At 44.7% G+C, this 25740-nt stretch overlaps 1 protein-coding gene and 2 non-coding genes across 3 annotated transcripts; 1 reads left to right on the top strand and 2 right to left on the bottom strand.

The window, feature by feature from the left end:
* Positions 1-559: 559 nt before the first annotated feature.
* Positions 560-634, bottom strand: Trnas-cga (transfer RNA serine (anticodon CGA)). The gene has a single exon. It is a non-coding gene; the product is annotated as a tRNA-Ser (tRNA).
* Positions 635-721: 87 nt separating this feature from the next.
* Positions 722-796, top strand: Trnal-caa (transfer RNA leucine (anticodon CAA)). The gene has a single exon. It is a non-coding gene; the product is annotated as a tRNA-Leu (tRNA).
* A 10782-nt stretch (positions 797-11578) lies between these two features.
* On the bottom strand, positions 11579-17801 carry LOC126184366 (splicing factor, proline- and glutamine-rich-like; the record flags this gene model as incomplete). The annotated part of the gene is made up of 2 exons (XM_049926749.1): positions 11579-11707; positions 17295-17801. Coding segments are annotated over 2 exons (636 nt in total), but the record flags the coding sequence as incomplete, so codon positions are not given.
* Positions 17802-25740: the final 7939 nt, after the last annotated feature.

Here is a 25740-nt window from a genome sequence, read left to right as displayed (position 1 = left end):
AGGCTGTGTGAGGGAACGACAAGGGAAGGAGAGTATTTTGTTTGGCACTTCGCATCAGCCTTCACTGTGAACCAACATCGAAAGTGCCTCCACAGCAAGGAAATAGCCCAATTTCTGCTGAACTGCCTGACAGACAAACTCAAGTTACTACTTGTTCACGATGTTCTGAATGGGCTTCCTACGTTAGTTCTGGATCGACCCACTAATGTTTTGTGGCTGCCACTGCCACCAATGACGATCTAACAATCAGTGCCCGTGTACACTCTGTGATCAAAAGTATCCGGACACCTGGCTGAAAACATCTTACAAGATCGTGGCGCCCTCCATCGGTATTGCTGGAATTCAATATGGCGTTGGCCCACCCTTAGCCTTGATGACAGCTTCCACTCCCGCAGGCATACGTTCAATCAGGTGCTGGAAGGTTTCTTGGGGAGTGGCAGCCCATTCTTCACGGAGTACGCCACTGAGGAGAGGTATCGATGTCGGCCGGTGAGGCCTGGCACGAAGTCGGCACTCGAAAACATCCCAAAAGTGAAACTTCCTGGCAGATTAAAACTGTGTGCCGGACCGAGACTCGAACTCGGGACCTTTGCCTTTCGCGGGCAAGTGCTCTACCAACTGAGCTATCCAAGCAAGGTTCGCAGGAGAGCTTCTGTAAAGTTTGGAAGGTAGGAGACGAGGTACTGGCAGAAGTAAAGCTGTGAGGACGGGGCGTGAGTCGTGCTTGGGTAGCTCAGTTGGTAGAGCACTTGCCCGCAAAAGGCAAAGGTCCCGAGTTCGAGTCTCGGTCCGGCACACAGTTTTAATTTGCCAGGAAGTTTCATATCAGCGCACACTCCGCTGCAGAGTGAAAATCTCATTCTGGAAATATCCCAAAGGTGTGCTATGGGATTTAGATCAGGACTCTGTGCAGGCCAGTCCATTACAGGGATGTTATCGTCGTGTAACCACTCTGCCACAGGCCGTGCATTACGAACAGGTACTCGATCGTGTTTGAAAGATGCAATAGCCATCCCCGAACTGCTCTTCAACTTTGGGAAGCAAGGAGGTGCTTAAACATCAACGTAGGCCTGTACTGTGACAGTGCCACGCAAAACAGCAAGGGGTGCGAGCCCCCGTCCATGAACAACACGACCACACCATAACACCACCGCCTCCGAATTTTACTGTTGGCACTACACACGCTGGCAGATGACGTTCACCGGGCATTCGCCATACCCACGCCCTGCCACCGGATCGCCACATTGTGTACCGTGATTCGTCCCTCCACACAATGTTTTTCCACTGTTCAATCGTCTAATGTTTACGGTCCTTACACCAAGCGAGGCGTAGTTTGGCATTTACCGGCGTGATGTGTGACTTATGAGCAGCCGCTCGACCATGAAATCCAGGTTTTCTCACCTACCGCCTAAGTGTTAAAGTACTTGCAGTGTATCTTGATGCAGTTTGGCGGTGGTCTCTATGAGTCAACAGACGAGGTCGTTCTGTACGCTTTTGTCCTGCTCGTGTCCCTTCACATTTCCACTTCACTATCACATCAGAAGCAGTGGACCTAGGGATGTTTAGGAGTGTGGAAATCCCGCGTACAGACATAAGACACAAGTGACACCCAATCACCTGACCACGTTCCAAGTCTGTGAGTTCCGCGGAGCGCCCCATTCTGCTCTCTCACGATGTCTAATGACTACTGAGGTCGCTGATCTGGAGTACCTGGCAGTAGGTGGCTGCACAATGCACTTAATATGAAAAACGCATGTTTTTGGGGGTCTCCAGATACTTTTAACCACATAGTGCATACCGTAACCGCCATAAGGTGACTGTCGTCCCGCGCTGTGCCAAATTAGTAAGTGCAAATATAGTGCTCAGCTTCTCGTGACGAAAACGTGCTTTGTTCCCACCTCTCCCTCATCGGCCGCCAATGTGCTGCGTGCCGATAGGCGGAGCTTACTTTCTGTCCTCTTGCGCTCTCCAGTGCTTAATCTACGATTTAGTACAATCACAGATAATTACTTGAAGATATACGCGAAAATGCTGTAATTAATTCAAAGTTTCTACCTTAGCTACCAGGAACGGGCAAATAACCCCCCCCCCCACCCCCTCCTCTTGCGGTTGCCTATGGTTTCATTGCACTTTTTACTGAATCACCTGATCTCACCTTGCCTAGCTTTTAAATTATTCTCCTTAATTGTCTTTAAGATGTTTTCTTTTCGATTTTACTATTTTAACAGAAGGAATAATAAAAGAATATAAGAAAATATGACTCTTTAGTTAGGTATTACTATCGATCAATAAACGTAGATAGACCACTTAAAAGAATATCCAATAAGAAGGCTAACAAAAAATTTCGACGATATCACGTTGAAATAGTAAATCTAACGATATTTTTTGCAGGTATCTGTTTTTGAAATGTTCTTGAATGCAGTAACACCGTCAGTCTGAATAGGAGTATCGACACTGTAATTGCACATAGTGGAATCATTTGCTCCAGTTTCTTTCCCAGCGCCAACTGTTACTCCAATAAAGAAAACATCAGCGAAATGCATGTGAATGTTGCGTACATGGAAGCAATTCTGGCAGCGTGTTCTGAAACAACGAGCAGTGTTATTCTGTTCTACTCCAAACCAACAACATGTTTGTAATCATATGTGTTGCGGCCTGTGGTAAACACTTCATTGGAACTGTGTCTAAAGCGCGTTCTGTACAACACTTGCGAATGCGGAACTTTTACTACTTTAAACTACAAAATTTCAAGGCCTACACGATGAACTACCATATGTCATTTTATCAGCTGAAGTTTATCCCTTGTTACAGTACTTAAGGAGATCATTTCGTCACAGATGCTTGGACAAAAGGAAAAGACTATATAATTACACCCTGGAGCCAGATGATTTGTGGCAACGAGTAAATGGAGACCACTGAGGAAGAAAACAGAAACATGCGTTGACGTAACTGATCATACAGTTACGTGTTTTTGCCTACTACATAATATTGTCAACGACAGCAAACGCAGTTTAGAAGCTGAAAACTTCTGTTACAACGCTGATTGCCAAAAAATTAGCATCGCATTCAACAGGAATTCCATGACAGACCGAAGAAATGCAATAAAATTAATACTGTTAATCTTTCAGTGACAGCTTTGAAATTGGAAAAAAATGATATTTTGAGCACGTATATCACCTCAAATAAAACAATGTGACTTCCAAAGTAAGACAGTTCATATTCATGCTTACCATCTAAACCACATTTCATGCTCATTACAGTCCACAATCTGGAAACTGAATGATAAGCAACACCTGTTATTGCTTGGTTCATCACTGCATTTCCATATGAATTTATGTCAAAGTTTCTGACAGGTACATTTGTAATGTGTTCAACAAAGTTACTTGGATGGCTCCGAGGATATAGCAGAACTGGAGGGTTTCAGAGCGACCCATTGCCATTATATTTACCCACATGTTAATGTTGATTGCACTCCCACGAGATAACGCCTCAGGAGAGAGGAAAACAGGAGGGATAAAAAAGCATAGTACCCTCTGCTACTGCAGATCACGTTCATATTTCGTTGAATGGTTTTGAACGGTCCCTAGTGGTTCCAATCTGTACACAAGAGCAAAAATTGCGGTTGCGCTGCAGTCCAAAGGGATGCAATCACGTTCAATGTGGATGTAGCCCCACAACATCTTTAGAGAAGGATTGAAAAGTCCGAGGCAGTGAGCACCCTCGAAGGTTGTCAAGGACGTCTTCCTATTGCGCATCGCACTGCGAACTGTCGTTTTCAACCGCGACATATGTGGGAATCAGCGGCCCAGGGAAAGGGGTAGTTTTATTGACGCACTTTATGTCACCAAAAAATGTTCAAATGTGTGTGAAATCTTATGGGACTTAGCTGCTAAGGTCATCAGTCCCTATGCTGACACACTACTTAACCTAAATTATCCTTAGGACAAACACACACACCTATGTCCGAGGGAGGACTCGAACCTCCGCCAGGACCAGCCGCACAGTTTATGTCACCCTCTGAGGCCTTTTCATCTCGTTTCTGAGCGGCGATGTGCCAGAATCCTTTTTTTAAAATTTTTTTATAACGACCTTCTCATCATGTGGCGCATCCACGGGGGCTTTGGGCAGAATTGTGGTGAAATTTAGTGCCAATGTGACATCAGTAATCCACGTTACAGCCTGCGTGAACTTCTGAGCTGTTGTCCTATTTTTTTTCTTTTTTTTTTTTCTTTTGCATGTGTCGACATGTTGCTGTCTGAAGGGTCGCCGAGCCCGAGTGTGACATCACAGGACGCCACGCTTTTGTACCCTTACAGAGGAAAATCGTAGGCATCTTTGTGCTAACTATCATCAAACTTACACGCCGCAATGGGAGAAAATTATAGTGTTTCGAAAAAAATGTTCCTTTAATTTTGTTGCTCAGTGTAGTTCCAGACATTTTCTCTGGCACTAAGACCGGCTGATTTAGAGGGCCGTTCGAGGTGCAATAGGATGCCTAAGTGTTCGTCAACCATCAACATATGCTTGTAGTCCTGTGAGCACGGTTTTTGTCATCTTCTAAGACGGGAGTGTCCATGGCACACTCATTAGGAAGCTATAGAAGAAAAGACAACACTTGGTAACCGATCTGTCGTCAGGAACATCGTCGCTCACGGTCTTGATAATATCACGAGTGAGCGCAGGTTGTCAATGAAAATAAAATAGGGTGAATCTTATTACATTTGGAAACAACCAATTTTGTTGTATGTCGGATGAAGGAAAGCAAGTCACAACTTATTCTGTAGAAAACGAAGGTGCATGAAGTTTACTAGTACGAGGGTGTGCTGAAAAGTAATACCCCCGAATTTTTTATTCTCTTCTCAATATCGGTTGAGGTAACACATGATATGCATAATACTCGGTTGACTTTCCCGCTTCGCTGACACAAGTTGCAACCGTCTGCTGCAAGATGGCTTCGAATTATGGAGTGTAACATGGCGGTGTGTAACGTAACTATGTCTGTGCGTGAGAAACAGCGTGCTGTAATCGAGTTTCGAATTCGAAGGGTTCGTCTACACATAGAGTACGCTCCCCTGCTGCATGAGAATACCATAAAATAGACGAGTGCTGCGAGATTTGCAACAATCCGGCGCCTTGGGCTCAATGCCATCGATCGTCCTTCCGATCATCCTCCGTACAGTCCCGACTTTGCCCAATCCGATTTTCATTTGTTTCAAAACTTATAGAAAACCTTAGAGAACTTCACTATGACAGCGATGGAGGGGTGCAAGCAGAGGTGAAGTTGTGGCTACGTCAACAGAGTCAAACATTCAAAAGTGATGGTATCAAGAAACTAGTCTCCCGTTGGGAGAAATGTGTTTGCCGCCATGGCAGCTATGGAGACATGAAGAATAAATACGTAGACTATTAATGAAGTATGTTTTATGTAAAAAGCTTTCAGCGCTTTCACATAAAAAATTCGGAGGCTTTACTTTCCAGTTCGCCCTCGTACGACTCGCACAAATCACATTCAGATCTGTAAGTCCAATGGTTATGCCAAGTTGTTTAGTCTCATAAATTCTTACAGTATACTGGTTGATATTACCAAGTATATGAAAAGTTGCTTCATCTTTCATATGTGACAGAACTGCAACACAAAAGTCATAACATTTTCTATTGTCTTCTGGATGCAGTCCTTGCAGCAACTGCGGTTTGTAACGATTCTTAAATATAGCTGTTACCGAAAAAGAAACGAAAGAGAGAAGGTTAGAGTTCAATACCTCGTCGGTGTCAAGGTTATTGGGGATAGAACACAAGACTGAGTTGAGCAAAGATGGGGCAGGAAATCAGCCGTGGCATTTGTGTAGCATCTTGACATTCGTCTGGAATGCTATCGGAGATATGTGGATAAACTACAGGCAAGCGATTTGTTACTCGCTCCTCGTGACCACGAGTCAGTTATCTGCGTCGTATTCCTCGTTGGTGAACACACAGTGCTATGATAACTTATGACACGTTTGGAATGAATTCAATTTGATGATGTTTCAAATACACGGCCTGACAAAAAAGCTGAAGCAGCAGAAGACATATCAGATGTAAATATGACTTTGTACACGTACACACCATTGGCAACTCTCTGTAACAGCCGGCCAGAGTGGCCGAGCGGTTCTAGGCGCTACAGTCTGGAACCGCGCGACCGCTACGATCGCAGGTTCGAATCCTGCCTCGGGCATGGATGTGTGTGACGTCCTTAGGTTAAGTAGGTTTAAGTAGTTCTAAGTTCTAGGGGACTGAAGACCTCAGAAGTTAGGTCCCATAGTGCTCAGAGCCATTTGAACCATTCTCTGTAACAGACAAAACGGCCACCAGAGCACATTAGTGTTGTTCATATTTAGTGTTGTTACCAGGACAGGTAGGGTATATGGGTGGCGTAAACAGCGCAGATGGAGAGTGATCACCGTAAAGGACACGGAGATGCCGTATGTTCTTGTGAGAGAGCGTTATCAGCCGCTGACAGAGTCTGGAAAGGGCCTCATTTTTGGTTTCCATTTGGCCGGCTGGTAGACTCATGCAGTATCCAGATTTATGAGGCATTCGGATTTGACAGCAGCCCACCGTTTGACTGCATGCATATGTCAGGGCAAGCACACTTGTCGTCAAGGCTGCGGTCGACCACGTCTGACCACTACAAGGGAGGATCGCCGTATTGCCTACCAAGCACATCGAACCCCTTCACATATGCGTCTGGCATCCGAGAACAAGTAATGGACTCAGAGCAACATTCTGTGTCATCCTGCAGCCTATGTCGGAAACTAGCAGATGTTAAAATAGGGAATTAGCTTTCCAACTGTAGGCTGCCGTTAACACTACAACACACACGGCCGCGTTTGGAGTGGTACCATGACCGGCAAGCATGGACTTCTGATGAATGGCGTCACATTGTGTTCAGCGATGAACCGCGGCTCTGTGCTACCCCAGACGCCCATCGTGGGCGAGTATGGAGGCGACCTGGCAAGGGGTCTCATTCTTCTATGTTTTGGAGAGCTCGCCCGGGTGGCCGTGCGGTCTAACGCACGGCTTTCCGGGAGGGAAGGAGCGCCTGGTCCCCAGCACGAATCCGCCCGGCGGATTTGTGTCGAGGTCCGGTGAGCCGGCCAGTCTGTGGATGGTTTTTAGGTGATTTTCCATCTGCCTCGGTGAATGCGGGATGGTTCCCCTTATTCCGCCTCAGTTATACTATGTCGGCGATTGCTGCGCAAACAAGTTCTCCACGTACGCGCACACCACCATTACTCTACCACACAAACATAGGGTTACACTAGTCTGAGACGTTCCCTGGGGGGGGGGGGGGTCCTCCGGGGGCCGAGCCGCACAATAACCCTGGGTTCGGTGTGGGGAGGCGGAGGGGTGAAGTGGACTGCGGTAGTCGTCTTGGGGTTGTGGGCCACTGCGGCTGCGGCGGGGACGAAGCCTCTCCGTCGTTTCTAGGTCCCCGGTTAACATACAATACAATACTATGTTTCGGAGAGGCATAGCAGCGTTACTCCTGTCATCATAGTGTGATAAGCCATCGGGTATGACTTCAGTCACAGCTGGTAGTGATTGAGCGAACTCTGATGGCACAAAACTACACCACGGCTATATCCCTCCCTCTGTGTTACGTCTCGCGTGACAGTATCGTCGTGCCATTTTTCAACAGGACAACAGTAGTCCACACATGATACGAGCCTATATGAGTTGTCTGTATGCCCCATTCCATATTCCAGATAGGACATGTGTGGGACCAGCTCGGACCTCAGCTCCATATGAGTGCCAGTATCCAGGGTATCAAAGACCAGTTACAGCTGCTGTGGGCCATTTTGCATCAGGCGAGGATCAACGACTTCATGATACCCTTCCCAAGCGAATTAGTGCATGCATCCAGGCCAGAACGGTTACAACGTTATCTACATCTACATCTACGTGACTACTCTGCTACTCGCAATAAAGTGCCTGGCAGAGGGTTCAATGAACCACCTTCGCGCTGTCACTCTACCGTTCCATTCTCGAACGGTGCGCGGCGAAAACGAGCACTTAAATTTTTCTATGTGAGCCCTGATTTCTCTTATTTTATTGTGATGATCATTTCTCCCTATGTAGGTGGGTGCCAACAAATGCTTTTGCAATCGGAGGAGAAAACTGGTGACTGAAACTTCATGAGAATACCCCGTCGCAACGAAAAACGCCTCCAATTGACGTATCATGTCTGTGGCACTATCACCCCTATTTCGCGATAATACAAAATGAGCTGCCCTTCTTTGAACTTTTTCAATGTCCCACCTGATGCAGGTTCCACACCGCACAACAATACTCCAGGATAGGGCGAACAAGCGTGGTGTAAGCAGTCTCTTTAGTAGACATGTTGCACCTTCTAAGTGTTCTGCCAATGAATCGCAGGTTTGGTTTGCTCTACCCACAACATTATCTATGAGATCGTTCCAATTTAGTTTATTTGTAATTGTAATCCCTAAGTATTTAGTTGAATTTACAGCCTGCAGATTTGTGTGACTTATCACGTAATCGAAACTTAGCGGATTTCTTTTAGTACTCATGTGAATAACTTCACACTTTTCTTTATTCAGGATCAATTGCCACTTTTCGCACCCTACAGATATATTATTTAAATCATTTTGAAATTCGTTTTGGTCATCTAATGACTTTACAAGACGGTAATGACAGCATCATCTGCTTCACGATCTAATAAGGCTGCCTAGATTGTCTCCTATGTCGTTAATATACACTACTGGCCATTAAAATTGCTACACCACGAAGATGACGTGCTAAAGACGTGAAGAAGATGCTGTGATATGCAAATTATTAGCTTTTCAGAGGATTCACACATGGTTGGTGCCGGTGGCGAGATCTACAACGTGCTGACATGAGGAAAGTTTCCAACCGATTTCTCATACACAAACAGCAGTTGACCGGCGTTGCCTAGTGGAACGTTGTTGTGATGCCTCGTGTGAGGAGGAGGAATGTGTACCATCATGTTTCCGACATTGATAAAGGTCGGATTGTAGCCTGTCGCGATTGCGGTTTATCGTATCGCGACATTGCTGCTCACATTGGTCGACATCCGATGACTGTTAGCAGAATATGGAATCGGTAGGTTCATGAGGATAATACGGAACGGCGTGCTGGATCCCAACGGCCTCGTATCACTAGCAGTCGAGATGACAGGCATCTTATCCGCATGGCTGTAACGGATCGTGCAGCCACGTCTCGATCCCTGAGTCAACAGATGGCGACGTTTGCAAGACAACAACGATCTGCACGAACAGTTCGACGCCGTTTTGCAGCAGCATGGACTATCAGCTCGGAGACCATGGCTGCGGTTACCCTTGACGCTACATAGCAGACAGGAGCGCCTGCGATGGTGTGCTCAACGACGAACCTGGGTGCACGAATGGCAAAACGTCATTTTTTCGGATGAATCCAGGTTCTGTTTACAGCATCATGGTGGTCGCATCCGCGTTTGTCGACATCGCGGTGAACGCACATTGGAAGCGTATATTCGTCATCGCCATACTGGCGCATAACCCGGCGTGATGGTAGGGGGTGCCATTGGTTACACGTCTCGGTCACCTCTTGTTCGCATTGACGACACTTTGAACAGTGGACGTTACATTTCAGACGTGTTAAGACCCGTGGCTCTACCCTTCATTCGATCCCTGCGAAACCCTACATTTCAGAAGGATAATGCACGACCACATGTTGCAGGTCCCGTACGGGCCTTTCTGGATACAGAAAATGTTCGACTGCTGCCCTGGCCAGCACATTCTCCACATCTCTCACCAATTGAAAACGTCTGGTCAATGGTGAGCGAGCAACTGGCTCGTCACAATACTCCAGTCACTAGTCTTGATGAACTGTGGTATCGTGTTGAAGCTGCATGGGCAGCTGTACCTGTACACACCATCCAAGCTCTGTTTGACTCAATGCCCAGGCGCATCAAGGCCGTTATTACGGCCAGAGGTGATTGTTCTGGGTACTGATTTCTTAGGATCTATGCACCCAAATTGCGTGAAAATGTAAGCACATGTCAGTTCTATTATAATATATTTGTCCAATGAATACCCGTTTATCATCTGCATTTCTTCTTGGTGTAGTAATTTTAATGGCCAGTAGTGTATATCAGGAACAATAGAGGGCCTACAGCAGTTCCTTGGCGAAGGTCGGATATTACTTCTGTTTTACTCGTTGACTTGCCGTCTATTACTACGAACTGTGACCTTTCTGACAGGAAATCACGAATCCAGCCTTCAGGAAATCTAAAAATATGGAATCAATTTGACATCCCCTGTCGATAGCACTCATTACTTCATGAGTATAAAGAGGTTGTGTTTCACAAGATGGATATTTTCTGAGTCCGTGCTATGTGTCAATAAATGGTTTTCTTCGAGGTAATTCATGATGTTCGATCACAGTATATACTCCAAATCACTACTGCAAATCGACGTTAGTCATATGGGCCTGTAATTCAGCGGATTACTCCCATTTCCCTTTTTGGGTATTGGTGTGACTTGAGCAACTTTCCAGTCTACATCTACATCTACTTCTACATACATACTCCGCAATCCACCACAAGGTGCGTGGCGGAGGGTACATCGTACCAATACTAGCATCTTCTTACCCTGTTCCACTCCCAAACAGAACGAGGGAAAAATGACTGCCTATATGCCTCTGTACGAGCCCTAATCTCTCTTATCTTATCTTTGTGGCTTTTCCGCGAAATATAAGTTGGCGGCAGTAAAATTGTATTGCAGTCAACCTCAAATGCTGGTTCTCTAAATTTCCTCAGTAGCGGTTCACGAAAAGAACGCCTCCTTTCCTCCAGAGACTCCCACCCGAGTTCCTGAAGCATTTCCGTAACACTCGCGTGATGATCAGACCTACCAGTAACAAATCTAGCAGCCCACCTCTGAATTGCTTCTATGTCCTCCCTCGATCCTTTCCAGTCTTTAGGTACGGATCTTTCCGTAAGCGAGCGGTTGTATATAACTGCTAAATATGGAGCTATTGTGTCAGCATACTCTCAAAGGAACCTGACTGGTATTGCGATCTGGATCGGAGGCCTTGGTTTTATTAAGTGATTTAAGCTGCTTTGCTACACCGAGGATATCTATTATTGACTGGAATTCAGGAATATCATACTGATAAGTAGACTCCTACTGCCAAGTTCTTTGTAAACTTGACTCGATACCGTAATCACTGATGTAACATCACGTACCGTCTCAACTCGTGATGTTTCATTTCGTTTCCTCCTCCCCTTCTGGGTGCGTCACTTAATGCGTCATTCCGTGTTTCTACGTAAAAGAGTTTTTCGATGAAAATATGTGAAATAGGATCTGTCTTCGTGAAGCGACCTGTATATCACAAATAAAAATAAAAATGCAATGTTCTAAGAAACAATAAATTTATTACATGTTGTATGTATAAAAACAGTTAAAAAATGAACAAAAGTGATTGAAAACACCACCTATGAGTAACAGTTTATAGCTAACTGTGTTCACAACTACACACGAGCGAGTGATGCGATGTGAGCTGTGAGGTGCAGGTCTCAGTAGGGGCCCGAGCCGCCGCCGCCGCCGCCGCCGCCGCCACCGGCGCTTGGAGCGCCGTATTCTGGGCTGGGGCCAGCCGGCGATGGAGGTCCGTACGCGCCGCCCGGGCCGCCACCCTCCTGAGTCTGCAACAGGCACCAAGCACTTGCGGTCATTCATTCTGTTCTCTGCCTTGGTATTTGCTCCTACTGGGACGTTGTAACTCATTTCACAGGTGTTTCTGAGGCATCCTAAGTCACTGGGGTAGAGCGGCTCATTATATGAGAGTGTGTCGTGCAGAAGACTCCAGGATAGTGTCGTCTTTTGCATCTTATCGTATCGTATCCAGATCTGCAGGAAGATCTGCAGCAGATAGGCACTTGGTGCAGGGAGTGGCAACTGGCCCTTAACATAGACAAATGTAATGTATTGCGAATACACAGAAAGAAGGATCCTTTATTGTATGATTACAGTGTGTTACAAAAAGGTACGGCCAAACTTTCAGGAAACATTCCTCACACACAAATAAAGAAAAGATGTTATGTGGACATCTGTCCGGAAACGCTTAATTTCCATGTTAGAGCTCATTTTAGTTTCGTCAGTATGTTCTTCCACCTACGCTCAATGGAGCACGTTATCATGATTTCATACGGGATACTCTACCTGTGCTGCTAGAACATGTGCCTTTACAAGTACGACACAACATTTGGTTCATGCACGATGGAGCTCTTGAACATTTCAGTCGAAGTGTTCGTACGCTTCTCAACAACAGATTCGGTGACCGATGGATTGGTAGAGGCGGACCAATTCCGTGACCTCCACGCTCTCCTGACCTCAACCCTCTTGACTTTCATTTATGGGGGCATTTGAAAGCTCTTGTCTACGCAACCCCGGTACCAAATGTAGAGACTCTTCGTGCTCGTATTGTGGACGGCTGTGATACAATACGCCATTCTCCAGGGCTGCATCAGTGCATCAGGGATTCCATGCGACGGAGGGTGGATGCATGTATCCTCGCTAACGGAGGACATTTTGAACATTTCCTGTAACAAACTGTTTGAAGGCACGCTGGTACGTTCTGTTGCTGTGTGTTTCCATTCCATGAGTAATGTGATTTGAAGAGAAGTAATAAAATGAGCTCTAACATGGAAATGGAAAATAAGCGTTTCCGGACACATGTCCACATAACATATTTTCTTTCTTTGTGCGTGAGGAATGTTTCCTGAAAGTTTGGCCGTACCTTTTTGTAACACCCTGTATATGATAGCGAAACAAACACTGGTAGCAGTTACTTCTGTAAAATATCTGGGAGTATGCGTACGGAACGATTTGAAGTGAAATGATCATATAAAATTAATTGTTGGTAAAGAGGGTGACAGTTTGAGATTCATTGGGAGAGTCCTTAGAAAACGTAGTCCATCAACAAAGGAGGTGGCTTACAAGACACTCGTTCGACCTATATTTGACTATTGCTCATCAGTGTGGGATCCGTACCAGGTCGGGTTGACAGAGGAGATAGAGAAGATCCAAAGAAGAGCGGCGCGTTTCGTCATAGGGTTATTTGGTAAGCGTGATAGCGTTACGGAGATCTTTAGCAAGCTCAAGTGGCAGACCCTTCAAGAGAGGCGCTCTGCATTGCGGTGTAGCTTGCTGTCCAGGTTTCGTGAGGGTGCGTTTCTGGATGAGGTATCGAATATATTGCTTCCCCCTACTTATACCTCCCGAGGAGGTCACGAATGTAAAATTAGAGAGATTCGAGCGTGCACGGAGGCTTTCCGGCAGTCGTTCTTCCCGCGAACCATACGCGAGTGGAACAGGAAAGGGAGGTCATGTCAGTGGCACGTAAGGTGCCCTCCGCCACACACCGTTTGGTGGCTTGCGGAGTATAAATGTAGATGTAGATGATCGTGGGAATGAAAGGAAAGGAAAGGATAGATGCATTTGTGTGGTAGTAGGTTACTTTCTCTTGCCTAGGTGTGACATTGAGCATCGTCTATCCATGTGCTGCGTACGCTCTCACCCAGTAGACATTGCTGAGAGGATTGGGATCTAATCCAGGACAGTGGGGCACCGTCTAACGATCTGAAACTGTATGCCACCGCTGCATACCGATGATGAGAATTACTTGCGCCACTAGGTTCGAAGTTGACTAGTTCCGGATCGAACGCTATATGCACAACTGTAAAGGGTTCTACAGGCCGTTACTAAGCGAAGGAAACTGTGTTCCTCAAATAATGTCAGAATGGGCAGCAGAGTAAATAAATAAAGTTTCTTTTACAGTGTACTGCTTTACGGAGGTGAGAAATGGACCACTGGCACATCGGGGACACTGACACGAAAAGGAAAACACTACACTAGGGGCACGAACAGAGAACAAGGCGAGAAAACTAGCCTCGGTACGTGGGAGAGGTCGCTGAAAAAGATGATATAGTGGATAGACTGGTGCAGCGATGAAACAGTGGAGGAAGAGCCAGGGAAAACTACATCGAACTACCTCTGCAGTTGTACTAGTCGCAGACTGAAACAGTGGAAAAGGACTACTGAAAATCAGCTCAGTGGTCGACTTTAACAATAAAGGATATTTATGGCTGTTTTTCCTGTCTCACTTTCATTTTTCGTCATTTCTTCTTATTTACTGGTTTAATATTCGATCAGTTATTATTATATTAGATTAACTTGTTGCCGGTCGGAGTGGTCGAGCGGTTCTAGACGCTTCAGTCTGGAATCGCGCGACCGCTACGGTCGCAGGTTCGAATCCTGCCTCGGGCATGGATATGTGTGATGTCCTTAGGTTAGTTAGGTTTAAGTACTTCTAAGTTCTAGGGGACTGGTGATCACAGCAGTTAAGTCCCATAGTGCTCAGAGCCATTTGAACCATTAAATTGTTAAAACAGAGAGAATACACGATTATGCGAACTATGACCTGTACGCGAAACTAAGTTCTGTCCGTTTTCGATGTCCAATAACTGATTACATCAGTATTGTTTTAACAAAAATAAGTTAATTTCAGAAGGGTTATAGATGTAACGAATGAACAACCAGTTTTAATTCTTTTCGGACATTAAGAAGAAACTTCGAATATTCTTATTTTCCACATTATCTTTCTCAGATTTTCTCTTTTTCTGTAACTTTATTCCCATTTTTTAGGGATCCGAACATAATAGATGCTTGCTTGTTGCTGATTCTGCATTATTTTGTTACTGTACCAGATGTCCCTTCCGTCCACTATAACACCGTAAAACTATGTCTTCTGCTTGCGAAAGTTAAGGAATTTTGTGTTGTTTTGTGTATTAACTGTCTATTCTGAGGTGGAGATGAGAAACACAAGAGTAAGGCTCAGATGGCTCTGAGCACTATGGGACTTAACTTTTGAGGTCATCAGTCCCCTAGAACTTAGAAGTACTTAAACCTAACTAACCTAAGGACACCACACACATCCACCCCCGAGGCAGGAATCAAACCTGCGACCGTAGCGGTCGCGCAGCTCCAGACTGTAGCGCCTAGAACCGCTCGGTCACTCCAGCCGGCCCAAGAGTAAGGAGAACAGCATTGCGCTATACATATGCTGGTTAGTATATCACACTATCAGTATTGGTTTTCGTTATCCTCATATCCTCAAATGTTCTCGCCCAACCATCTTGAGTTTCAGTGTTAGTCGACCAAAATATTACTACACCTGAGAGTGAGTGCGCTTCAGTCGGCTTATCTTGAGTTCTTATCGAGATATTTCACGAGGACACGCTGAAACACTTGATAGTACGTGCACAGCTGTCTCCAAATCATTCATAGTGCGATGCGCTTTCCTGAGTCACTACTATACTTGTTTACTGCAACATCACTGCGTGTATCCGATGACGGCCAAGGGAGGCTGAGTGCATCGTGGCCGGCTAGTAACTACGTTCTTTACTTCTTGCGGGTGGCATAATTTTGGTCTTGTTGTTGTTGTGGTCTTCAGTCCAGAAACTGGTTTGATGCAGCTCTCCATGCTACTCTATCCTGTGCAAGGTTCTTCATCTCCCAGTACCTACTGCAACCTACATCCTCCTGAATCTCCTTGGTGTATTCATCTCTCGGTCTCCCTCTGCGATTTTTAGCCTCCACGCTGCCCTCCAACACTAAATTGGTGATCCCTTGATGCCTCAGAATATGCCCTACCAACCGATCCCTTCTTCTAGTCAAGTTGTGCCACAAATTTCTCTTCTCTCCAATTCTATTCAATACCTCCTCATTAGTTATGTGATCTACCCATATAATCTTCAGCATTCTTCTGTAGCACCACATTTCGAAAGCTTCTATTCTCTTCTTGTCTAAACTATTTATCTTCCATGTTTCACTTCCATACATGGCTACACTCCATACAAATACTTTCAGAAACGACTTCCTGACACTTAAATCTACACTCGATGTTAACAAATTTCTCTTCTTCAGAAATGCTTTCCTTGGCATTGCCAGTCTACGTTTTATATCCTCTCTACTTCGACCATCATCACTGATTTACTACTTTAAGCGTCTCATTTCCTAATCTAATTCCCACAGCATCACCCGATTTAATTCGACTACATTCCATTATTCGCGTTTTGCTTTTGTTGATGTTCATCTTATATCCTCCTTTCAAGACCATGTCCATTCCGTCAGCTGCTGTTCCAGGTCCTTTGCTGTCTCTGACAGAATTACAATGTCATCGGCGAACCTCAAAGTTTTTATTTCTTCTCGATGGATTTTAATTCCCACTCCAAATTTTTCTTTTGTTTCCTTCACTGCTTGCTCAGTATACAGATTGAATAACATCGGGGAGAGGCTACAACCCTGTCTCACTCCCTTCCCAACCATTGCTTCCCTTTCATGTCCCTCGACTCTTATAACTGCCATCTGGTTTCTGTACAAATTGTAAGTAGTCTTTCGCTCCCTGTATTTTACCCCTGCCACCTACAGAATTTGAAAGAGAGTATACCAGTCAACATTGTCAAAATCTTTCTCCAAGTCTACAAATGGTAGAAACGTAGGTTTGCCTTTCCTTAACCTATTTTCTAAGATAAGTCGTAGGGTCAGTATTGCTTCGCGTGTTCCAACATTTCTACGGAATCCAAACTGATCTTCCCCGAGGTCGGCTTCTACCAGTTTTTCCATTCGTCTGTAAAGAATTCTTGTTAGTATTTTGCAGCAGTGGCTTATTAAACTGATAGTTCGATAATTTTCACACCTGTTGACACCTGCTTTCTTTGGGATTGGAATTATTATATTCTTCTTGAAGTCTGAGGGTATTTAGCCTGTCTCATACATCTTGCTCACCAGATGGTAGAGTGACGGAATATTCAAACTGTGCTCTTTGCGACTTTCACTAGCGCGTGCCATCATCTGATTCGGTTAAATACAATCTGTCATCAGTAAAAAGAGTCATAAAGCTAACTTGTTGATGTTCATCTTATATCCTCCATTCAAGACCATGTCCTTTCCGTTCAGCTGCTCTTCCAAGTCCTTTGCTGTCTCTGACAGAATTACAATGTCATCGGCGAACCTCAAAGTTTTCTTCTCCATGGATTTTAATTCCTACTCCAAATTTTTCTTTTGTTTCCTTTACTGCTTGCTCAAGCGCCGTACCTTTGGCTAGATCGACATATGTTGATCTGAGGAGTCTGTCTCTCCAGTCGACCTCGAAACCTAGCGCTGTGCGCTTTAGTTTACAGCAGTAGACCAACTCTTTAAAATGTCTGTTTAATGTAAATACGCACTTACTTGTGTTTTGTAGCGAATGAAGTAAACTTCCGGCTTGGAAGGCTGTGTGGGCGCGGGCGTGGGGATGGTGATCTCGGGCGGCTCCTCGGGCTTCTTGACGAGCACGTAGATGAGCGTCTTCTGTTCGGGGGGCGGCGCGATGGGCGGCAGGTCCGGCACCGTGGGCGGCGGCGGCGCGGGCGCCTTGATGAACACGATCTTGTAGTGCTTCTGTGGGGGCGGCGGCGGAGGCTGCGGCTTCCTGGGCGCCGCGTACGTGGGCTCTGGAGGCGGCACGTGCACGTACACGTGCTTGTGGATGACCGGCGCCTGCGCTGGCGCGCCGTACTGCGTGTCGACGGCAGGAGGCGGCGCGTACCCGTTGGGGAGTGGCGGGCTGTAGCCACCGCCGCCGCCACCGCCGCCGCCGCCGCCGAAGCCTCCGCCGCCTCCGCTGTAGCCGTTGCCACCACCGCCGCCCCCGCTGTAGCCGTTGCCGCCCCCGCCGCCCCCGCTGTAGCCATTACCGCCACCGCCTCTGCTATAGCCGCCTCCGCCGTTACCGCTGTATGGTCCCGCAGGTGCAGTGCGTACCGACACTGCCAACCAGCACATCGTCTGCAACAAGAGGGGCACAGTTTTTGTGAGTTGTGCTCCCTGGCCCCTTTTAATCGTCTGGACATTCGAATGTTCCAGAAATAGTGAAACTTACTTGAGGATGGTCGAAGTAGAGAGGATACAAAATGTAGACTGGCAATGGCAAGGAAAGTGTTTCTGAAGAAAAGAAATTTGTTAACATCGAATATAGATTTAAGTGTCAGGAAGTCGTTTCTGAAAGTATTTGTATGGAGTGTAGCCATGTATGGAAGTGAAACATGGACGATAAATAGTTTGGACAAGAAGAGAATAATAGAAGCTTTAGAAATGTGGTGCTACAGAGGAATGCTGAAGATTAGATGGGTAGAGCACATAACTAATGAGGAGGTATTGAATAGGAATGCGGAGAAGAGAAGTTTGTGGAACAACTTGACTAGAAGAAGGGATCGGTTGTTAGGACATGTTTTGAGGCATCAAGGGATCACCAATTTAGTATTGGAGGGCAGCGTGCCGGCCGGTGTGGCCGTGCGGTTAAAGGCGCTTCAGTCTGGAACCGCGTGACCGCTAGGGTCGCAGGTTCGAATCCTGCCTCGGGCATGGATGTGTGTGATGTCCTTAGGTTAGTTAGGTTTCATTAGTTCTAAGTTCTAGGCGACTGATGACCTCAGAAGTTAAGTCGCATAGTGCTCAGAGCCATTTGAACCATTTTTTTTTAGGGCAGCGTGGAGGGTAAAAATCGTAGAGGGAGACCAAGAGATGAATACACTAAGCAGATTCAAAAGGGATAGGTTGCAGTAGGTACTGGGAGATGAAGAAGCTTGCACAGGATAGAGTAGCATGGAGAGCTGCATCAAACCAGTCTCACGACTGAAGACCACAACAACAACTTGACGACGTACACCAACCGACCACCTTTTATACAGCTTTATTTATGCCAAGTGCATTTCGCGCTCTCAGCCATGTACAGTTAACATTAATAGTCCATAGGCGTCACCAACCCCCCGGGTTATAGGGTGCACTTACCCCTTTCCGGAACTTCAGGGTATAGAGTTTATATTTATTACAAGGTTTTCACGTAATTGTAGCATTGCTACAAAAGGATATTTTGTGGTTTTTAAAAGTTTCTTTCCGTTTTTATAATTTAGTAGTATTAATTTGGCATTTTTTTTCTTTTTGTTGCATTCAAACAGTGTCCTCTCCATAATTCTCTTATTTTTCTATTACAGATTTTTAAGTTTCAGTTCTCCATTCTCCACTGTATATAAAATATCGTTGTCATGTGGGTCACATCATGCTGGATAATGAAGGTACCATAATTAAGAGAAATATATGTTGTGCACGTATATGATCGTAATACTGTACGGTGTAACTACAACTTTGAGATTTTTTAACGCAGATATGAGATACATTTCAGGGTGATGATATAAACATAACTATCCATATCAAACATATTCTAATATTCCACCTCTGGTGATAAATATTTAAAAATGTATTTTCTTAAGTATTTAATTATCTCGTACGAATGAGACATGCCTGCCGGCCGGAGTGGCCGAGCGGCTCTAGGCGCTACAGTCTGGAACGGAGCGACCGCTACGGTCGCAGGTTCGAATCCTGCCTCGGGCATGGATGTGTGTGATGTCCTTAGGTTAGTTAGGTTTAAGTAGTTCTAAGTTGTAGGGGACTGCTGACCTCAGAAGTTAAGTCACATAGTGCTCAGCGCCATTTGAACCATTTGAGAAATGCCTACCATTCTGCCATGAAAATATTCTGCCTAAAACAATGAATGCATATCTATTCATCGTTTAAGATACATCACGTTTCATGTAATTCTTGTTAAAATCTAGTTCTTGAGGCAGTATACGTAGTCAAAGTAACTGTTCCAGTTATGAATCAATTTCAGAGTATTGTCCCAATTTGAAAAATTTCTGTGGACGCCCATGCGTATCGTGTTTATATCTTCGTCAGCACAACGCTTTTATCGACTGCATTTTCAGTGCTGCAGCTGCCTTTTGCACCGTATGTTGTACCTTCTTTTTTACTTTTCTGTGCATAGCACAACCACCAAAATGATTCGTTCTCACCTACCCCATCAGTTCCTGTGCTGGAGGAACGACTGCACGCCAGCGTATGAACACCAGTTCCTCTAATTTTACCGTCATAATCGTTATGCAAGATGTATGTAGGTAGAAATGACATGTTTCTTGATTTGCTACCGAACGTGCACTGTTGGACTATTAAGAATAAGTTTTTTGCATGAGTGTTAACGCCTTTTTAATATCAACATTCATTGGACTTTATTACTAAACGATGTGGCGCATACCTACGATACGGGAGGTCTGGGCTAAAAATTTAAGCCCGGACGTTCATGTATAGGTTTTCCGTTACTTTAAGAGAATGCCATTGTTGGATTCTGCCAACAGGACACGGCCTATTTCCTTCTGCATCGCATCCTTTCCCAACTGATTATGTACAGTTATCCGTCATTTACAATATCCTTAAATCAAAATCTACAGGACTACTCTGCAGCTCACATTTAAGTGTTTGGCAGAGGATTCATCGAACCACTTTCAGACTATTTCCCTACCGTTACAATCTCGAACAGCACGTGAAAAACGAAGACCTAAATCTCTCCGTACGATCTTTGATTTCTCTTATTTTGTTACAATGATCTTTTCTCCCTATATAGGTGGGAGCCAACAAAATATTGTCGCATTCGGAGGAGAACGTTGGAGACTGCAATTTCGTGAAAAAGTCTCGCCGCATCAAGAGATGTCGTTGTTTCTGTAACTGCCACCCCAATTCGTGTATCAAATCCGTGATACTCTCTCCTCTATTTCGCGATAATACAAAATGAGTTGCGTCTCCTTGAACGTTTTCGATGTCCTGTGTCAATTCTATCTTAGGATCCCGCGCCGCGCACCAATACTCTAGCAGAGGACGCACAAGTGTAGTGCACGTAGCCTCTTCAGAAGAATTGTTGCAACTTCTAACTGTTTCTACAATAAAACGCACTCTTTTGTTCGCCTTCCCCATAACATTTTCTATGTGATAGTTCCAATTTAAGTTGTTCGTAATTCTAATTCCTAGATTTTTTTCATTTTTGAATTCTTCCATTACTTCTTGGTAAACAATTCCATATTATTCAACCGTAGGTATTTAGTTGAGTCGTTGTATGATTTATCGTGTAACCGATATATAACCGATTCCTTTTAATACTCTTGTAGAGGACCTCACACTTTTTGTTGTTTCGTGAACTGCGACTTTTCCCATCATACAAATATCGTGTCTAAATCATTTTGAAATTGATTTTGATCTTCTGTTGACTTTACTAAACGGTAAACGACAGCGTTATCTGTTAACAGTCTTAGAGGGCTGCTCAATTTGACTTCTAAATCATTTGTATAGATTAGGAACAGCAGAGGGCTATAATACTTACTTGGGGAATGCCAGATTTCGCTTCTGTTTCACTCGATTACTTCCCATCAGTTACTACGAACTGACCTTTCTTAAAGGCCTTAGGGGGCTGCCTTCAGCGTTTGTTTGAAAAAAGTAAAATAAATAAAAAATAAATTTTAACAGGATGAAACTGCGAGGTATTCATGACCTGACGTTGATACTGTGTGTCCTTTGTTGTATTCTGGTGGTTCCTGGTCATATACTAGGTGGGAGGATAAAGTTGTGGAATTAGAAACAATGTTATGGGAAATATGCTGGATGCGGGAAAGAATTATTGGAGGGGACTGAGGTGCTGATATTCGATCCAGTTGGACTTACGGTCTCGACGTCGATGGTAAGTTCAATTTTGATTCAATTTTATCATAGAACTTTGAGCACGTTTTTGGGACGTACTTGTGATTAAAAGTCGTAATGAATGACGTAGCTTTCCTCTGGATATTCTGATAATCGAGCATAGTAAGGATTAATGAGTTGTAAATAATACTGAGGAATCGTGGGACATGCGTTTTGTTAAGAGAACTCGGTCGTGGATAAACTACAATTTATCAGAATTCTTTCATATAATGTCATTCTGAGGCCAGGTTTTCTCACAGATTTGGTGGTCGTTGCACGTTAAATTGCTGCTTATAGATACCCCAGATATTGGAAAGTTGTTTGATAGTTGGTAATATAGGAAAACCATATCGGACAGCAATTCCCTATTTCTTCACCTTGTATTGCATTTCTGAAAACTAGTCTCATTCATGAAACTGAAAACGGTAGGCCATGCCGAGGAGCATGCCGAGCAGAATCTCTAGGCAAGCACCTGAAGTGATATGAGAAATTATGAAAATCCTAAATTAGGATGGCCTGGAGACGATTTGAACTCAGCCTCCTAACTTATACGAGCCCAGTGTTTAACCGTGATGTCACCTAACTTAGTGGTGGTAAAGCACTGTCAGTAGATGCTGCAAAAGAATCCAGTGCTCATCTTCCTGGTTGCATAAAGCTACCGTGTATGTATGCCGATTTCTTCGATGGACGTTAGTAACAGAGATCGTTCGTAAGATAAGGGGAATAGTGCATATGCTGCGGGGAGAAAAAGTAAGAAAGAATGTCGCACACTTTAGTGCATCTGAACTACTACACCGTGATAAGAGTCAAGTGGAAGGCGTTAATTAAGTTGTGGACTGTGGCATGTAGTGGGAGAAAGTGGTTGCTAATGGCAGCGTTGCCCTGTTTCCCGCGCAAACAATGCGCCATGACGAAACGCGCCGCTTTCTTTGCGCTTGCGCCTTCCGGCCTTCGTGCGCTGCCACGGCCACGTTGTCTTAGCGACATCGGGAGTGGGAAACAAGGTCAGATCATCGCGCTGTCGTCATTCCCAAGCTGCGAAACATCTCTCCTCTGACGGTCCAATTCTTGTAATCATTGTCCCTTAGTGGCAGCTCGTACTAATGTTCTACAGGGATCTATCCTTGGGTCCTTCTTAGATTTCAATTGAACTAGATCTCCCATGGAAGTCATAGAAATTCCAACGTCTTTTAGAATTGTCTGAGAAGAAAGATACTGAAATTAAATCTGTTAACATATTAGGAATTTATTACGAATTTGAACTTAGCTGAGAACAACATGTAAATCATGTCTGCTAAAAGATATCATAGGTTCCTACCTTAAGTGGAAACTTTGGAATGTGGCACGTGTGACGAACGTTTGATTCCCTAGAAATCTACTTTTCGGATTGTCTGCTCATATGATTTTCTCTTCAGGGGACTAGTGTCTCAAGAGCGCAAAAAATTCGTGTACGAGTTGTAAGTCTTCGCCTAAGGATCAGCGTCTTTTTAACAAGTTCAAAGTGCTAGCGGAACCTGTTGTGGTGACATTGAAAATTTTGAAAATAATGTGAACAGAATTGTCAGAAAGCAGTTCAACAGTGTAAAAGATTTCTCTGATATGCATAATACTGGTATTAGTTCTTAAGATAATTGCTGCACTGATGGTCTTTTGTTGTTATATATCAATGACAAGGCCTATTTCACTTTGAAATCACTACTTGCCTTTAAAGCATGTTGATGTTCGAATTCAACAACTATTTCTGTGTAGTCTAAAGGATACTTAAACGCGCTTCATGATCAGCAAGGAGATTCTAGCTATATGTTTAATATTTCCAATGTTCTAGGGTGCGATGCCAAATTCAGAGTGATCTACATGTCCCTGCGAGCTTAAATGTTTCTAGCTGAGAGCCGTCCGTTTAGTGCTGCAAGTTAGTGCAAAGTGTGTAAAAGAAGACAGTGTAGTTAATATATTACGCGTTATGAAATGTTTACTCCTAAAATTCTGAGAGCGCAAGGCCATTCTAGGAACATGCTACATCCTTCCACTTAAATTTCACATTAGTAGACAGAAAATTAGAGAAGTTTAAGCTCATGCGTACACGTAACGGTAGCTGTTATTTCCGTGCCTCTTTCCCAAACGGGGCAGGGAATGGGAGGGAGAGGGCGATGAAAACAGCACAAGGTAATGTGCGGAGTGCAGCTGCAGATGTGTATGTACAAAATAACAATGTTAGTCCTAAGAATGGCACAACACTTCATTTTGCCCTCCCCCTCCCCCCGTGTGTTTGGTTTTATAATATTTAACCTTGGCGCATCCTTAAGTACGACGACTGGAGAGCCCTCACTTTGAAAGTTATTTGTGTCAGCCACAGTCACTTGGCACGGATTATTCTTAGAAGTACTTAGGGGCCAAACGACTAGTGACGGTTCAACAACTAAATTCGACTCGACCATGAAAGGATCAGAAAATCTACTAGCTGCGCCACTCCGAACAGTAGATAATAGCTTGCGAGAGTAGTGCAAAAAATTCGAAATGTTCAAATGTGTGTGAAATCCTATGTGACTTAACTGCTAAGGTCATCAGTCCCTAAACTTACACACTACGTAACCTAAATTATTCGAAGGACAGACACACACATCCATGCCCGAGGGAGGACTCGAACCTCCGCCGGGACCAGCCGCACAGTCCATGACTGCAGCGCCTGAGACCGCTCGGCTAATCCCGGGCGGTGGTGCAACAAATAAAATGTCATCAAGCTAGAAGGCGCATGGGCTCCAGCATTGCTCTCTCACACAAGATGCTTAATCTCATCTCTCGTGCGCCGACTATAACATCATGTTCAAACTCACTTTGCCATTGTAGCAGCATTAGCAGATCTAACAACTGCGCCAGACACTTGTTGCAGTGGCCGAGCGGTTCTAGGCGCTTCAATCTGGAACCGCGCGACCGCTACGGTCGCAGGTTCGCATCCTGCCTTGGGCATGGATGTGTGTGATGTCCTTAGGTTAGTTAGGTTTAAGTAGGTCTAAGTTCTAGGGGACTGATGACCTCAGATGTTAAGTCCCATAGTGCTCAGAGCCATTTGATTGTTGGGGCCACATCAGTTATTTTGTTGCCCGAACAGCAAAATTCGTCTATTACTTTTAGTGACTCATTTCAGAAAACCCAGGAGTGGTACAATCGACGTCGAGGCGCTTGCTTGGACAAGGAAGAGAACTGTAACTGATTGTGTCTTTGTTGATGAAACTGCTGCACCATTCATCTGAAGCGCTTGAGAGAAACCACAAAAAATCCTGTTGTCCTCTTATATGAGTGTAGTGCCTTAACCAGTACACCAATATAGATTGATAAGTAAAGGATCACAACTATTCGTTCGATGGAGTACGTTTCTATAGTGAAGCACTTCCAGATTGGAGAAATCTGTGGGGAGGGCAAGTGACAGAAAGATGTACCACTCGAAACATTTCCGCTTGAGTTTCAGACCGAATTTCTTATCTCGATGTTAAGCTATGGCGTTACGCAGCTCGTATAGCGCAAGACTAAAGTTTTCATGTCACGCCAGGTGTTTACTGCTTCAGCATGATGAATCAGCATCGGCGTCATAACACGCATTTCTGGCCGCAGGAAGACGTGCAGGAAGTAATCTAGGACGGATAAGGCATTGCTACAAGACTCATCGTCGCCGCCAACCAGTTCATTGCGTGACCAATGCTATGTTCCGCTGCTCGGCTGCATATTACTCGTTTCCTGAGCTTTCCCTCGCAACTGTAAACACAGCCACGGACGTTTCGTTCCGAAGAGACAGGTGCAATTTTATATTTTTACTAGTTAATGAGTTCGGTATTTCCCTGCTTGCGAAATAATTGCCGTTCTTCTACGTTTTTCCGTCTCGGCGTGTACTCTGCTACATTACAGTTTAATCCGTGCAGATACTGTTCGCTACCTGTGATACTGATTTTCTGTGGAGAAAGCCATTTTAGGTTTATGAATGGGGACGTACTGAGCGGTAGTTATTTTTTTCATTAGAATTTATAGCAACAGTTGCCAAAAAATGAGTTAGCATCGAAGGCGAGATTACTACTCAGAGCTCACGTTATGT

This window comes from Schistocerca cancellata, chromosome 4, assembly GCF_023864275.1.
Source record: "Schistocerca cancellata isolate TAMUIC-IGC-003103 chromosome 4, iqSchCanc2.1, whole genome shotgun sequence".
Lineage (NCBI taxonomy): Eukaryota > Metazoa > Arthropoda > Insecta > Orthoptera > Acrididae > Schistocerca > Schistocerca cancellata.
This window is presented reverse-complemented; position numbering and strand designations above follow the sequence as displayed.